Source organism: Elephantulus edwardii, unplaced genomic scaffold, assembly GCF_000299155.1.
Source record: "Elephantulus edwardii isolate Elephantulus edwardi_28Jun2011 unplaced genomic scaffold, EleEdw1.0 scaffold00125, whole genome shotgun sequence".
NCBI lineage: Eukaryota > Metazoa > Chordata > Mammalia > Macroscelidea > Macroscelididae > Elephantulus > Elephantulus edwardii.
This window is the reverse complement of record NW_006399875.1, coordinates 8,023,704-8,041,539: the sequence shown is the minus strand read 5'-3', so window position 1 is coordinate 8,041,539 and position 17,836 is coordinate 8,023,704. Positions and strand designations below refer to the sequence as shown.

General features: G+C 42.6%; 1 protein-coding gene across 2 annotated transcripts in view; it reads left to right on the top strand.

Annotated features, from left to right (window-relative positions):
• CTNND2 (catenin (cadherin-associated protein), delta 2) overlaps positions 1–17,836 on the top strand; it is a 1,564,764-nt gene that overhangs the window by 910,161 nt on the left and 636,767 nt on the right. For both annotated transcript variants that reach the window (XM_006893173.1, XM_006893172.1), the window contains one exon: positions 13,985–14,240. In XM_006893173.1, coding sequence (XP_006893235.1) covers positions 13,985–14,240 — 256 coding nt within the window. The remainder of the gene's footprint in view (positions 1–13,984; positions 14,241–17,836) is intronic.

Genomic DNA, 17,836 nt, shown 5'->3' with positions numbered 1-17,836 from the left:
AATAACAACAGTGTGTTAAAGACACAGAATATGTTAGCAGACAACAAAACTCAGCATACAGTATTCTCTCCACCCTCCAGAAGTATACTGTTTACTTTTAGAGACAGACCATTTCTTTGTTAGGAAAATTCACTTTGTAGGAAGTAAGACCTGCATGATTATTACTGACAAAAATCAAAGACAAACTATTTTTTAAAGCCCTAAATAATGCATAATGTATTAACCAGAATGCTTCTTAGAAGCGAGGATGAGGAGACTTCGTCTCACACACTGTGAGCTTGCTATCAGCCCCATTGTTCAGGGGCCGGTCCCTTCAGCGTGTTATCAGGTGGGGCCAGTCTCTGGAAGACATAATGCTTGGAAAATCAAGGGTCAGTTAAAGAGAGGAAGAACCTTGATGACATGGATTGACGACGTGAGTGAAACAGTGTTAAGCATGATAGACGTTGTGTGGTTGGCGCAGGACAGGGTGGGCTTTGATCATTTGTATCTTATGAGTAGCAGGCGACTGGATGGCACCTGACAGCATGCTATGGAATGGAATTAAACAGAAGGCTTATACTAACATGGACTAGAAAGAAATAGAAGATTATTTGCCTCTGAGAATCAGCCAGTGACAATTTCGTGGGTAGTAGTCTGGGAGCAATCCTCAGAAAAGACACTGCATGGTTCAAAATCAGGAAGGGAGTGCATCAGGGATGTGTCTTGTCTTCATACTTTTTCCACCTGTATGCAAAACAGATCATTAAGGAAGCTGGGCTTTATGAGGAGGAGTGTAGCATGAGGATTGGAGGAAGATTCATCAACTACCTGCTTTATGCAGATGATGCAACCTTTCTTGTTGAAACTAAGGAAGACCTGAAGCACTTGTTGCAGAGGTCAAAGACTCGAGTCTCCAGTATGGATTGAAGTTCAACATGAAGAAAACAAAGATGGAAATTAGATTGAGGTTGTTAACAGTTACAGTTCGCTCACCTCCATTATCAACACTTTTGGCACCAGCAGTGAGGAAAACAAAAGGTGAATTGCATTAGGTAAATCTGCTGCCAGAGACATTTCTAGAGTACTGAAAAGCAATGATGTCAGTCTAGAAACTAAGGTGCGCCTGATCCAGTCCATAGTCTTTTCAGTTACTTGCTATGCATCAGAGAGCTGGACAGTAACTAAGGAGGATGGAATAAGAATTGATGTCTTTGAGTTGTGATGCTGGAGAAGAGTCTTGAACAAACCTGGACTGCCAAGAAAACAAATAGGTCTGTCTTGGAGAGAATGAAACCAAGTTTCTCCTTGAAGGCTAGGATTTTTAAGCTCCATCGCACATGCTTGGGGCATGTGGCCAAGAAGGCCAATCCTTAGAGAAAGACATCATACTTGAAAGGGTGGAGGGAGAGCCCAGGAGAGAAAGACCTGGGATGAGATGGATTGCTACAATAACTAGGGCAGTAGGGGAAGGTGTGTCAGAGTCAGTGAGACTGGCTCAGGACAGGGCAGGCTTCAGAGCTGTTGTACAAAGGGTCACTGTGAGTCGCAGGTGACTTGACAGCATACTAACAACGTTTTGATTGATCTTTTGTGTATGGGGAATCAAATGCCATCCTAACTTGATGAGATCTAACAAAAGCCTCATTTGCCCGAGCAGAAATTTTGTCCTCAAAACTATGTCAGGCAAAGACCATTTGAAGAGTCCTGCCATGTCACCAGGAAGGCAAAAAAACACATATCCAGCGGAAGGGTGAGTTCTGTGAGGATGTCCTGCCTGCTTCCTTGAGCCTAGACATGCTCTTAAACTCAGTCTCACCGTTCCTGAGTAGAGTCCGACTCAGAGCAATCGTCCATCAGATTTCCGAGGCTGTGAATCTTAAAAGGAGAGATTGCTCATCTTTCTCCAGCAGAGCTTTGGGTGGGATTAAACCACTTTTTGTTATTAGCGGACAGAAAGTGGAAGATATGAGGTCTATGTTGCAGTCTTGAAATCTAGCAATCTACGAGACAGTTAAAGGGTGACTTTGTGAGGGAACTAAGCCAGTCAGCTGCTTAACCAGATTCAGCAGTGCACACACTCAGCCGTGTATATGCCGGCCCCACCTGCTTTTGTGTAGAGTTGGCAAATGAGAGGATGAGAGAAGAGAGTGGTCACTCATGTACCCGCCACTGGTGGTGTTGTAATTGCATGAACTGAGGAAGAAACAGAAGCCTAGTGAACTGGATGGTGGCACGAATATGCCCACCAGCTTTTACAGGATGATGAATCTGGCCTCTGGGGGATGTAGCTGCCGCAGGATGAAAGGCTAAGGAGGTGCATTTTCCACGAAGGTGTCTGTTTAGATAAAACCTATATTCCATCAGGGATGTGCCTTGTCAACACCAGAGCTTCCACAGAAAGGAGTGCTGCAAAACAAGGCGCATTTCCCTCTCACGAATTTGCCCACAGCAGAGTCTATTAAGCAGACACTAAATAGCACACATTTTTATTTCAAGCTCCAACATGCCAATGAATCTCAACTTATAAGTCTCTGGATCAGCACTTGACACTGACAGCCCCGAAGTGCATCTTTATAAATGAGCAGAATGGACAGTGGCTGCCATGATGCCAGTCAAATGAGTTTACTTTCCGGTAAATGCGATTCTGAGCAAGTGTTGATAACGGCTTTCTCTTATGCTTGTGGCAGCTTGTAACGAAGAGAGAGTTATCTGCCGGGAGAACGCTCCCTATCCTCAAGAGGCTGCCAAAGATCTCAGTACAAAAGGAAAAACAAACATAAACCCTTTGTCACAGATCTGTTTGGACTCAATGCAACCTTCTATCAAGCATCCCAGACTGTAAATCTTGACAGAAAAAAAAAATTATCCCACTACCATGAAGCAGCTGGTGGATTTGAACTACGGGCCTTCCAGTTAGCAACAGAACATGTGGTATTACCAGAGATCCCAAAGGAAAAGCAGAAGGACACACTGACAAAGAAGATTAATCAGAACTGGCTTTGACAAGCACTGTGGCATTTGGACAAGAACAAACTGGGTGGAGGGTAGAGAGAATAGTGCAACAATGAATGAGTGGAAGCCCAAAATCTCTGTAAATGTTTATGAAAATTAATAAAGTATAATTATAGAAAAAAAAGAATATATGCGTATGTGGAGAAGGCATTTTAAAAAGACTTAATTCTCTGAAAGAGTATCAGATGTTTAATAAAGTTCTGAATGAATTGATTTGACCTTCATATTCATAAAGTTTTATTGCTGTTAAGTAATATATAAATAATATTCCTGCTATCAGAATAGTTTTTGTTAATAGAATGACTTGAGTCTACAAATGTGAAGAATTAGCAGTTTATTACTGGTCACTAAGTGCTGTTATTTCAAACAGTAAAAATGAGTGGTTTCCATTACAGGAAGGTAAATTGGGTACTGCGTTATCTCTTAACTCCTTTCCCTTAGTATAAGTACTAGGCGTTATAGCCAAATGAGAAATTTGAAACGACTTTTTTTATATCATACTACCTTACGGGGGAAAATCCCAATAAAACAAAAACTTCTAGGTGCTAATTAACACCAGTTTCTCTAAGATGATGTTGTTGTTGTGTGCCATCAAGTGAGAACCGACCCATAGCTGAAAAGATCCTTTTCCCACATTTAGAGATGGTAAACTAAAAGTTGAAGAATGACAGTGTTTTTAGGAAAATAGTTTGGTAGTGTTTCTGTTACATTTGATAATTGTGGTAATTAACATGAATTAGGACAGTAGTTTAATACCAGTAGAGATTAATAAAGATACAGATATAGAGATCAATATGGATATGTGTGTGTGTGTGTGTGTGTATAAATTTCATACCTTTTCAACCTTTATGCAGAACAGATTATCCGGGAGGGAGGCTGGGCTCTATGAGGGGAAATGTGGGGTCAAGATTGGTGGACGATCTATCAGCCTTCTGTGATATGCAGATGATACAACCCTGCTTGCTGAAACTGAGGAGGACCTGAAGCGCTTGCTCCAGAGGGTCAAGGACTGCAGCCTTCAATATGGATTGAGGCTCAATATCAAGAAGACAAAGATTCTCATTACTGTGCCAATTGGCAGCATCAGAATGGATAGTGAAAAGATTGAGATTGTTCATAGCTTCAGTTTGGCTCCACAGTCAACACTCTTGGCACTAGCAACCAGAAAATTAGAAGACGTATTGCCATGGGAAAGTCCGCTGTTAGGGACCTCTCCAAAGTGCCGAAGAGCAATGGTATCTCTTTGGAGACTAAGGTCCATCTGATACAGGCCATGGTCTTTGCTATCACTTGTTATGCATCAGAGAGTTGGACAATGACCAAGGAGAATTGATGCCTTTGAACTGTGGTGCTGGAGAAGAATATTGAGGGTACCATGGACTGCTAGGAAAACAAACAGATTCATCCTGGAAAGGGTCAAACCGGGCTGCTCCTTGGAGGCAAGGATTTTAAGGCTCCGTCTAACATATTTGGACATGTTGCAAGGAGGGACAGGTCCTTGGAGAGGGACATCATGCTTGGTAGGGTGGAGGGACTGCTCAGAAAAGGAAGGCCCCCTATGAGGTGGATTGATTCAGTGACTGGGGTAATCTGGATGGGTGTGTCAGAGACCGTGCGATTGGCACAGAACAGAGCAGAGTTTAGGGATATTGTATATAGGGTCACTATGAGTCACAAGCAACTCGACGGCACATAACAACAACATATGATAGAAATAGGTATCAATATATATTTAAATATTTCAGCAGATAGAGGTGAAATTCATAAAGATTATAAAACATGTTTTAGTCCATAGCCATGTCATTTATTCAGGGTCACTTTAATGTAAAATTATTTCCAGAACCATCTCCATTCTCCAGCCATCCATTTCTTTGGCATGTTCTTGTTTATCTCACTAGCTTGTTGCTGTGGAGTTGGTTGTGACTCCAAGCTGACACTCCGTTGGGTTTCCAAGACATTAAACCTCACTGGAAATGATCCTCTTTCTCCGTTAGAGTGGCTGGTGGATTCCAGTGGCCCAGGAAGTGCAGCCTTCACGATAGAAGCCTAATTCTCTATGGCTGTTGGCAGCAGTGTTCCCTTGTTCTTGTACGAGGTACCATCATGCCAATTGTGGACCCACCGCAACCGCAGGAGCCACAGAACGAAGCACCGTCCTGTCCTGTGCCATCCCTGCCGTGCTCCAGCCACTGCGTCACCCCATCTCACTGAGGGCCTGCCTCCTTTCCTCTGACACCCTGCTTGACCAGTTATGATGTCCTCCTGTAGGAACTGGATCCTCCTTATAGCATGTCCAGGGTGTGTGAGACAAAGTCCCACTGTCCTCACTTCCAAGGAACAGGTGGCATCTCACCGCCTGTGCCCCAAGCGAAACATACCAGACCATGGAATCAGAGTGCCTGAGTGCCAGGCCCAGCACTGGCCCCTGTCCTGCCCTGCTCATCCATGAGCTAACAGTGGTGCTGTTACGATGCTAGGACCTATGACAGATGTCGATTCCTGTAAGAATTAAGTGACATCATGTATTTTTAAGGTAGTGTAGTCTATATGGAATTGTTCTGCTAGTACAAAGGCCATGCCTGCCTGGTAGTTCAAATCTACCTGTGTTTCCTTGGGAGGAAGATGTATGCTCCTTTGTCATTTACAGCCTTGGAAATCCAATGAATGTCAGCTTGGAGTTGATGAGTTTATTCCAACTCAACACCAATGAGGTTCTTTTGTGTATGTGATATTAATATTTCTTCACACAGAAGCATACACTCACACACACACACACACACACACACACACACAATATCAAGAACATGGCCAACACTCTCAGAGGGAATACTATTTCTTTATCAAACAAAGGTAGATTATTTTGATCCCCTTTTATGAACTTTGCTTTTTCTACTTCAGGATTCTTTTTTCTGTGCCCAAACTATTTAATTGTATTTGGTCCCCCTTTCCCCCAGTTGTCAGTGAATAATACGTTAACTGTTTAGTGTCACAAATGAGAGTTTCATCTTATGACAAAAGAACGGTCCCCGTCCCTCTTTCAGACTTCCGTGAACATCACTGCCCATCCCACCGTATTTTGTTTTCCGCTGTGTCAGCCAGACCTCCGTGTGAGCAGCTCTACACAAAACAAAAGGCACCCACTGAAGTATCAAGTCAGCTGCTCAAGTGGCTGCCTTTTAAACCTCCCCAAAGAGACATGCAATCCAGTTCATTGACTTCTAAGAGCTCGTTGAGGGGAGAAGGGGCTGTTTGCAGAGCAGGTGAGAGCAGCGAGGAGCGTGTTTACAGAGCTGATGAAGCACCTTCCACTGGGCGGTGTTTGCCATGAACGTGTTCAATTGAGCAGAGCAGGTCTACCAGGAGGACCGTGTGCAGCTGGGCTGCGAGGTGCATATAAGAAAGATCCTACCACTGGACGGAGAGGAAGGGAGATGAGTTTTACCAAAAGAAAGTTATCTATAATGTGTCTATTATTTAAATATCCATTCTAATAGGTAAACTTGCCTAAAGTATACTCTATTCCTAGTGTCATACTTTAGGAAGGGAACTATTTTTTTTTTTTTTATTTTTGGTCATACTTGAGGAATGTTGCTACTCCACCCATGACTGATGGTTGCTGCTAGCTTCTTTCAATTTTTCTTGTCTGTGATTAGTCATACATATAAACTTTCCCTAAGTTCAGTTGACCTTTGAGCAATATGGCATTTTGGGGGGTACTTGTCTCTGTAAGCAGAGCATTCATCAAGTTACTTTTTTAAAAATTGTAACCTGTTGTTGGTATTCTGTGCCATTGAGCCAAACACAACTCATAGCTGACACTCCAAAGGATTTTCAGAGACAATTCATTAATTGCACACAAGGAGATTGCCCGTCATTCTCCTGCAGAGCAGCTGTGTATTTGAACAGCATGCCTTTGAGATTATAGTGTAGCTTCTTATGAGAAGCTACCAGGAGAAAAAAACACCAACAAAAAACAATAGCTAAGCTTAGAAATTTAACTGAAAAGTTTATTTCCTATAACAGATTGGTGCCATAAGTTTTATGACTCTTGCAACTATAAATTCTATATCTTACACATTTCATAATTGTTCCCTTTTTTGTTGTCTTACATACAATCACTCATATACATTGTTTCCTTCATGTGCATTGTGTTTTATAAACTCATATACATCGTGTAGTATATAATTAATTACTGTTGATCTATGCCTGTTTTTACCCCATCTCTTCAAGTCCTGGAGGAATTTTTCTATTTCTAGTCTTTCACTCCTCCCCTACTTTCAGCCCCACGCTCTACTGTCCCAGTGATTTTTCCCTCTTTGGGAAAATTCTCGTAATTATTTTTTTAACTACAATATGTGGAGGAGATAAGGGTCAGATGGTGTTTGAAGTGATAAATTGGCACAGTGACCATGGAAGTGGTGTCAGGCATGTCAGAGATGGTGAGATTGGCTCAGGACAGGGCAGGATTTAGAGATGTTGTTCATAGGCTCACTATGAGTTAGGGTCAGCTGGTCAGGACATACCAATAACACTCAAAATACAGGGAGTCCGGGTCTTAACAAGAAAACAGTCCACATGTAAGTAGCTCCGTGAAGCTCTCTCCTGTTTCTCAGGGTCCGCTGACAGTGCACTCATGTTTTCTTCTCCTGTTTGTATCGTATCCTTCAGCCTCCATCTTCGTCCAGTTCAGTGGTGCCAACCCGAGTTCTGATTTTATGGTTTAGAATTCTAACCAGCTCTTTCATTCCTTGTTGCCCCAAAGAAGTTTGAACTCAATCCTTGTGAAGAGCCATTCCTAAGATAGCACAAATGTGCTCGTGACTTAATATGATGTTTCTCCAGACTAATGAACTCTCTTGACCCTATGTCTAAAGAATTTGCCTGCTCTTCATAAAGTCAGTGGTTCAAGCCTCCCAGCCACTCTTAAGGGGAAAACTGAGGCAGTCTGCTTCCATAAAGATTTACAGCCATGGAATCCTTCCAGGACAGTTCCACTCCTCCCTGTAGAGTTCATGGGGTGGGATTGGCTTGACTGCAGTAGGCTTTCCTTTTGGTTTCTCCCAGATGACACTCAGATTGATAAGCCACTGATGACTCCCTGCCTTCTCTATCTGGTCAGTGGACCCTTGTCCTTATTGCAGAAATTTCAGTTGTTAGTCAGTTTCCTCAATTGTCCCACTGCGTTGGGTAGTTTTACTGACTATGTACGTGTGAGGGTCTCATCCAGTCCTATTTGCCATGGTGTTTATAGGCAGGAACTATGAGAGTCGGAGACTTCAGGCTTGACCCGTTAGGAAGTCCCTGACCTCTGCAGATTTGCCTCGTTATTTGGTGCCTCAGTTTCCTCATCTGTAAAATGAGAGCGGTTCGTGCTTCCCCTTCCATGGAGTGACTGAAGTGATAGAGAAGAAACCCAGGAATGCTCAGCACACAGAAAGAGCCGTGAAGTCACTTCACAGCCATTGGACCAGCCACCCAACCACTCATACACCATTTCCTTTGTGGATTTCTTTGTATTGTTGTAGACAGTGGTCATCGTCATCATCGTCATCATCATCATCATGGCCTATCTATCTAGCATATTCTTAAAAGTTTCATGCATTTAAGACAAGCATGGGTCCCATGGGGTCATGCTGCACTTTTCATTTTCCATCCAAGTGTGTTAGAGTGGGTAGCACTCAGGGAACTTGTCTGGCTAGGAATCTACCCAAAGGCTGAGAGGGGACCCCACACACTCTGAAGTTCAAAGCCAAACTCTGGATGAGTTCCGTAATATGCCTCCCCCAAAAGGCCAAACTAAAATGCAAATGTGGCTACTGTTATTAAGAACCGTCAAGTTCACAGAGAAGCTAAGTACGACAGAAGGGGGCACTGCCCGATCTTGTGCCATCATCACGTTTATAACTATGTTGAGTCCATGGATGAAGCCACTTGCTCTCTTCTTGAAGGTCTTCCTCTGTTTCACTGACCTTTGCTTTGCTAAACTGGGGGTCAACTCCAGGGACTGTTCCCTTCTGATAACATGTTCATAATATAAATAGAAACTTTGCTGTTGTTGCTGTGTACCATAGAGTTGGAAACAACCTAGAGCTGACCCTTAGATGGGTTTTCAGAGACAGGTAATCGCTTAGGAGGAGATTGTCCATCCTTCTCCCACGGGGCACATGGTGGCCTCGAACCATGTGCCGTCAGGATTGTAGCACAGCTTCTTACCACTAGGCTGTCAGACTTCCCTAAGTAGAAGCCTAGCCATATCTCTTTATCATCTTCTATCTCTTCCTCTTCTTTGTGTACTAATTATCTACAACCAACATCCCTGGTGGCAGCAGTCAATAAATCAAAAGCCCTGTTGTGTTGCATTGGCAAATCTGTCTGGAACCTTTCCACAGGGCCAGAGAGCAGTTTAAGGACTAAAGATAACACTTTAGGGGAACTTCCACCATTTTTAAATACTGCTCTTGGTGAACGAACAAACTTTTTATTTGGAAAATCTTTCTTACCCAGCTTTGTAGGCTTTTAAAAATTAGCATATGATAAAGTATTGAAAAAATACACTGGGGAAAATGGAACTTTTAATGAAACAATTCATTCCCAGTATTAGAATGTTCTTCGCCAGTTTGCTTTGCACCTTCCTGCCAATTCAATGCAAATTTCTTCATTTCTTGTAACAATTATTTTCTCAATGTTTAAATTTCTTTTGTGTTTTATTTGCCATTAGTCTCCAGGATTAGAGAGAATAAAGTAGACTTTGTTCTGCCCCAGTCTACAGTGGTACATTCAGAAGGTCAGTAGTAAAGCATCTTAAATCATCCCAGATTTCAGAGTGGTTCCATTCCTAAGTCAGGTCTGAGGTAAATCAAATACCCTTTTTTTAATCTTTCATACTAAACTCCTTGCTCAGAAACAACCCAAATGAATAGGAGGAGGTTACCCATCTTTCTCCCTCAGAACAGCTGGCTGATTCAAACCACCCACCTTTGGGTTGGCAGTGCAACAGGTACATATATTTACTTTTCTTTAGTTTATTTGGTTTTGCTTTTTCTCTCCTCAGTTTTTATTCTCCTTAAGCCAAAACCCCTTTGTGGTTGAGTTGATTGTAACTCACAGTGACCCTCCATCGGATTTCTGAAAGCTGTCAGTCAGGATGAAAGAAGAATGCCTGTCTTTTGCCCTGGGAGCCACTGGTTGTGACAGGAGACACAAAGCCTTTTGATTACAATGCAATATGCTTCTGACTACACCACCTAAGGTTCTCCTCTTAGGATTTTAGAAAGACTGTATACAAATATCTATGAGTGAACACTCAAGATTGATAACATTAACAAATTATATGCTGCAGTATTGCTCTTGTTGTTGTTAGGTGCCTTCTATTCAAGTTTGACTCATAGCAGCCCTATAAGCAAAAGATCTGAACCCTGTTCTATCCTGTGCCATCCTCACACTTCCTGACACACAAGAGCCTATTGTAGCAGTCACAGTGTCAATCCACCTGGTTGAGGGTCTTCCTCTCCTTCACCAACCCTCCACAAAAAAAGCCCTCTTGTCTTTCTCCAAGGAATAGCCCCTCCTACCAACATACCCGAAGTATGTGAGGCAAAGCCTCCTTATTCTTTCCTCCACAGAACACTCTGGTGGCCGTAGCCTCTCCAAGACATATATATTTTTTTTCTCTTGGCCATCCGTGGGATGTTCAGTGCTCTTCTCCAACACCATAACTTAAAGGGATCAATTCTGTTTCTGTCATCCTTATTCATTATCCTGCTCTCAGATGCATAGCTAGTAATCTGAAAGAACATGGCCTGAATCAAACACATGTTAGTCATCAAACTGACTCCTCAATCGTTTGGAGAGGTCCCTAACTGCAGATTTTCCCATTGCAATATGTCTCCTTATTTCCTGACTGCTGGTACCAGTGGTGTTAACTGTGGATCCAAGCAAGATGAAGCTGTTAACTGTTTCAATCTCCTCTTCATCCATCATGATGTTACCTATTGGTTCAATGTTAAGAATCTTTGTTTTCTTTACATTGAGATGCAGTCCATACAGAAGGCTGCATTACTTGATCCTCTACAAGTGATTCAAGTCTTCCTCACCTTCAGCAAGCAAGATTGTGTCATTTGCATATCACAGGTTATTGTTTAGTCTCCTTCCAATCCTGATGCTACAGTCCTCTTCATAGAGTCAAGCTTCTCAGATAATTTGCTCAGCATATAGATTGAATAGGTATGGAGAGAGAATACAGTGCTGACATACTTCCTTCTCAGTTTTAAATCTTGTGGTGTTCACCTGCTCTTTTTACAACAGCCTCCTGGCCTAGGTATGGGTTCCACAGGAGCACAGTTAAGTGCATTGGGATTCCCATTCTTCTTGATGTCAGCCACAACTTAACATGATCCACACAGTCACATGTCTTTGCATAGTCAATTAAGCACAAATAGACATTCTCCTTGTATTCCTTACTCTCAGCCAGGATCCATCTGACATCAGCAGTGATATCCCTGGTGCCATGTCCTCATCTAAATCCTTCTTGAACTTCTGGCAGTTCCCTGTCTAGGTACTGTTCTAGCCATTTTTGAATGATCTTCAGCAGCATTTTGCTTGCATGTGATGTTAATGATATTGTTTGATAGTTTCCACATTCAGTTTGATCACCTCTATTGGGAATGGGAACAAATATGGATCTCTTACAATCCAATGGCCAGATGGCTGTCCAAATTTCCCGGCATAGACTGGTGAGTGCATCCAAAGCTGCATTTGTTAACGGAAACAAGTCACTTGGTATCACATCAATTCCTGAGGCCTTATTTTTTGCCAATGCCTTCAATGCAGCTTCTCCTTTCATTATCATTGGCTCATGTTCATGTGGTACTTTCTGAAATTTTTCAGTGTCAATCAGTTCTTTCTGGTACAATGATTCTGTGTATTCCAACCATCTTCTTTTGATGTTTTTTGGATCATTCAATATATTGCCCTTAGCGTCATTTAGTATTGGGACGTGAGGCTTAAATTTATTTTTCAGTTTTTTTCAGATTATGAAATTCAGAGCAAGTTCATCCCTTTTTATTCTCCAATTCAAGCTCTTTGCAAATTCTACTATAATATTTTGCCTTGTCTTCCTAAACTGTTCAGCTCTTTCATTTCGATGTGATTTCCTTTTGCAGTTTTTTGCGTGGAGTACATGTTATTAACAATAAGATGTGCAAACTTGAACACACTGCTATGAGTTGGGAACTACTTGTGATTGGAACTCAGCTCCACATAGGGCACTAAGAGTGTAAATGATTGTATTTGGAAAGTGTCTGGACTCCACATATGTTCTGTTCAAAAATGTGTGCATATAAATATGTGTAATAAGAATAGCATGTAATAGTATCAGAACAGTTAATAACTATTCACAACCCATCAATATAAAAGATAATACCTTTATTGTATACATAGACTAAGATGCTGTGTTTGTTGTATACATAGTAGACAACTGATTTTGAAACAAGATAAAAACAATTATATGAGATGAACTAAAAGGAATTCCAAAAGGGAAAAAAAGTAAATAAATTGAAATTCAATTGGGAATTGTTCCAAGTGATTTTAGGGACTTAGATAAAATCTCCTGAAAACACTCTAGACTGACTGAAAACTTGTGTCTACGTTGGGGAAAGCAGCCACGATCTATCGGGCTGGTTGATTCTCACCTCCTTCTGCCACAGGCCTACCTTCCCCCAAATTTATTTGTTACAATGACAGCTTGAGTTGAAATGTTGTTACTATTGTCAAGTCATAGGCTACCCTATAATGAAAGTCCTCAAGACTTGCCTGACTTTCATCCAGGTTCATAGGATTTCCAGAGACAAGCTATATATAGAAGTGGATGCCACTCCTGCTTCCAAGCTTGAGTTGAAATAGAACCACATAAAAAAAAATCTTTGGGAAGCAACTTGAGGGAGACTGGAACAATGCTGCTTTTTCACATTTAAGTACTGTTGTTGTTGTTGTTATGTGCTGTTGAGTTGCCTGTGACTCATAGTAACCCTATATAGATAACCATAAATCCTGCTCTATCCTGTGCCAATCTTATTGTCTCTGACACATTTACCCTCATTACCTCAGTCACTGAATCAATCCATCTCATTGAGGGTCTTCCTCTCCTGTGCTGTCCCTCCACCCTCCCAAGTACGACGTCCCTCTCCAAGGACTGCTCCCTCCTTGCAATATGCCCGAAGCATGTCAGACGAAGCTTCAGAATCCTTGCCTCCAAGGAGCAGCCTCGTTTCACCCTCTCTAGGATGAACCTGTTTGTTCTCCCAGCAGTCCATGGTGTATTCAGCACTCTTCTCCAGCACCACAGCTCAAAGGCATCGATTCTCCTTCCATCCCTGGTCATTGTCCAGCTCCCTGATGCAAGGCTAGTTAGGGAAATAGGAGCCCACCTCTTCCACCCTTACTCTCACATGCACTCCTTCTCACTTCTCTTCAGGAATAACAAACACAAGCCTCACTTTGTTTCATACCCTGTTATAAAGTTAGTGCAACATGATCTGAATACATTCTGCATTGTTTTGCATTGAACAATGAAGGTCTAAAGGTTTAACTTGATTTCTTGTTAATCAAAATAGCTTGGGGTGGGGGAGGTTTGGTGGTTTTGGTTTTGTTTTGTTTAGTTTTTTACTTGGTTTAGCTTTGTGCTTAGCTTCCATTTCAGGTGAGCACCTGGGTGTTGGTTAACTAGGATATCACTACAGGTGTTTCTCCCGGACACCTCCCAGGCTGATTCGCGATGTAGCATGCCCATTTCAATTTTACTGGACAGCATTGACTGTATTAGTTTGAGGATAATGGATGATTGTCTTTTGTTGTTTGTTTTTTGTTTTTTAACTCTCCCACACCCCTTTTCTTTTTGTGTGTGTAATCTCCCCCACCCCTTGCCTAGACCTGGTGCACCGTTTCTGTGAGCAGGTCCTCAATTTTTCACTTTGTCCCTACTTTCCTATCCTAGCCCCATCTTCCCCCGGTGTCGACTCCGCCCCCTTGCAGCGCACAGGCAGTCAGCACGGTCAGCAGAATGCCGCTGCAGCCACCTTCCAGAGAGCCAGCTACGCTGCCGGCCCGGCCTCCAACTACGCAGACCCCTACCGACAGCTCCAGTACTGTCCATCTGTCGAGTCTCCATACAGCAAATCCGGCCCTGCCCTCCCGCCCGAAGGCACTCTAGCCAGGTCCCCGTCCATCGATAGCATCCAGAAAGATCCCAGGTGGGTAGAAGGCTTTTCTGCTTTTCCCTGCTGTGATGTCTAAAGCGATGCTGTTGAGCAGGTGTTGTTACGACACGGCTGTATTTTGACGTTACTTTGTGAAGGTATCATCACTGAGCTCTGTTCAAGGGTTGAACTTTGCTTGGATTTTACTAGGTTTTGTTTGCTTTGGGACATGGATCCCTAGTGGTTTGAGTTTGATACCAGATGCTCTTTCAAGCACAATGCCCGTGGATGTGGAAGACTTTGGCTCCTTGGAAAGCTCTGGAACAGCTGTGTCTAATGCGATGGAGAGTGAGTTGTGACGGTTGTCAATAAGGTGGTCACACGTGTTGCTTTCAAACTCTCACGGGCTGGATATTTATTGTTTCGGTAGACACTTTGCTGGAACCCATATACTCCTTCTCGGAGTGTGAAGAGGGCTCGCCTTCCAGCTCGTCTCTGTGATTGAAAATTAATAAAATCCCATCACCTTCAAGTCTCTCTGTCTGAGCACAGATACTAGGAAGCAGCGGTTGCGGGTTCGACAAGAACCTGACTCTAATGTAGTCACGAAACTGCTGTTGTTGGGTATGTTTTCTTTTGTATTTTCAGTTGTATCAGGGGCAAGGGATTTAGTGATGCTCTACTTGCGACGCTGGGATTGAATTCTGAGGGAGTTAAGGGATGTTTTATTCATAGCCATTGGATTTATGCTGATCGACACTTATAACTCAGAACATAGTACAGCTTTATTCCGGCCTGACTTCCCTGCTGAGAACTGGCAACTCCGCCTCAGAGGTATTGGAATCAGAATCTCCATTGTAACTAGATTTCTCGGGGATTCTTACAGCTTGCCAGGTAATTCTTGTGTATAAGAATCTCTGTGTATGTAACCCTGCTTGCTGAAACTGAGGAGGACCTCATACACTTGGCTGCAGAGGGTCAAGGACTGCAGCCTTCAATATGGACTGAGGCTCAATGTCAAGAAGACAAAAATTCTCACCACTGGACCAATCGGTAGCATCAGGATGGATGGCGAAGAGATTGAGATTGTTCACAGCTTTAGTTTTCTCGGCTCAACGGTCAACACTCTTGGCACCAGTAGCCAGGAAATAAAAAAAATGTATTGCGATGGGAAAGTCTGCGGTTAGGGACCTCTCCAAAATACTCAAGAGCAACAGTGTCTCTCTGGAGACTAAGGTGCGCCTGATACAGGCCATGGTTTTTGCAATCACTTGTTATACATCAGAGAGTTGGACAATGACTAGGGAGGATAGAAGGAGAATTGATGCCTTTGAGCTGTGGTGCTGGAGAATAGTATTGAATGTACCATGGACTGCTAGGAAAACAAACAGCTTCATCCTGGAGAGGGTTAAACCAAGCTATTCCTTGGAGGCAAGGATTCTGGGGCTTCGTCTGACATACTTTGGACATGTTGTAAGGAAAGACAGGTCTTTAGAGAGGGACATCATGCTTGGTAGAGTAGAGGGACAGCGCAGGAGGGGAAGACCCTCTATGAGGTGGATTGATTCAGTGACTGGGGTAATCAGGATAGGTATGTCAGAAGCAATGAGATTGGCACAGGGTAGAGCACGGTTTAGGACTGTTGTACATAGGGTCGCTATGAGTCGCAAATGACTCGACGGCACATAACAGCAACAACAACAACAACAGTGTATCCTGAAGGGGCCCTGGTGTCCTACGGGTTAAAATACTTGACTTCTGAATTCAGGCTTGGTCGTGGAAACCCACCAGCTGTTTCATAGGGAAAGGGTGAGGAGACCCTGTGTTCCCCCAAAGATGCACAGACTCAGCAACCTTAGGGGTACACTCTGCTCTTGTCTTATATCTTAGTGATCTGCTGCTGCTGTAACTGACAGGTCACTAGTCGGTGACTTTAATAGAAAGAGATTTATTCTCTCCTGATTTAGGAGGCTCGAAGTCCAAATTTAGGGTGCTGGTTCTGTAGGTAGTCTTTCTCTGGGTTTCCTGGTTCTAGGCGTTACCTAGCACTGGAACTTGGATCCAAATGATTCACTCCACTCCTGGCTCTTCTTTTGTGATGATGTTGAGGTTACCCCCCACACACACACACACACCCTACCCATTCACTTTTTTCTCCTTACATCTCTTAAAAGATAAAAGGAGATGCAGTCAACACCTGAGGGACACTTTCCTTGGATCGCTTTAGGGCTGTGACCTGAGGACCATGCATCTCACCCTAATCATCTCAGGTCATTGACTGGTCAAGTTTCAGATCACCTCATGGAGGGTGGTTACATTTTTACCAACTACCTCTAATCCTGCCTCCTTAACATCTGAGAGGTTAGGATTTGCAGCATATATTTACATAACACCAAGAAGAAGAATATATCTTATTGGGGACGGGGGAGAGACACAATTGCATGCATGACAGCCTTTGAGTTGGAATAAGTCACAGAGTCACCAAGAGTGGGAATCAACTTGTGACATTGAGTTTAAGGTATACCTAAGAGTCATCTGGAGATCTGTTAAAATTTAGACTCTGATTCAGTGTATCTGGGGTGGAAATATATATTATGAGTGGGAGATTGAACATGAACAAGTCCTGTTTGAAGCCCTGCTATGAAGATACATCTGCATCTATACTATGGATAAACTAGGCTCCAGCTTGCGTGTTGTGCATGTGGATGAGACAGAGAGAATTTATGATTTCACTGTAGCGATGTACCCAGCATTCATCTCCAGGAAGTGTCACCATGAGAGCACAAGAGAAAACTTGTTCTCTCTTGAGGGACTTGCAACTCAATTGCAACAGAAAACAAACCAAAAAAAAAAAGGTATTATTCCAGTAAGCATAGAAAAAGAGAATGGAAACATTTCATGGGGTTCTTTGAGATGGTTGCTGTGGTGTGATTCTCAGCTGCATGGAGGAGGCCATATTATTTGTATTTAGGAGAAACTCCATGGCAAGCATGAATCCTAACTAATGCTTACTGGTAAGTACTAGAAACTGGAAGTGTACATACACTCACAGGGCACCCACTGTACCTGGTATCCCAGGGGTGCATTCTCCTACCTGCCTGGACCTTCTTGGCTCTGAAATCTGCCCCATATACTTTAGCCTTGCTGACATGTACAGCTAAAATGTGATTCAGAAGCCGCATTAGTTTTCTCTCTTTGCAAACCATTTCCTTGGCATGCTAATAAAAAGAATCAGAAATGACACATAACTGACTGCCCAGCAGGTTTTCAGAGGCTGTAAATTGCAGGGGAGAAGATTGCTTTTCTTTCTTCCATGGAGCAGCTGTTGGATTCAAACCGTGTACCTTTAGGATTGTAGTGCAACTGTTTACCAAAGAGAAGAAGAAGAACTACATACACTTAACAAATACCCACGTTGATATATCTGCCTCTATATCCATCCATACATCTTATCTATCTTAACTGGCAATTCCTTGTATTTAACATTGAGCATTTAAAAGGAAAATATTTCTTTCTTCTATTAAAAATGAGAATAAATACGTTCTGTCTATATTAGGAGAATTTAGCTTAAAAAGAAACCATCTTTCTTTTCCTGCAGTGTGATTTCTGTATTTTATTCTGTGTATTGAATACATTTTCTAAAAAATATA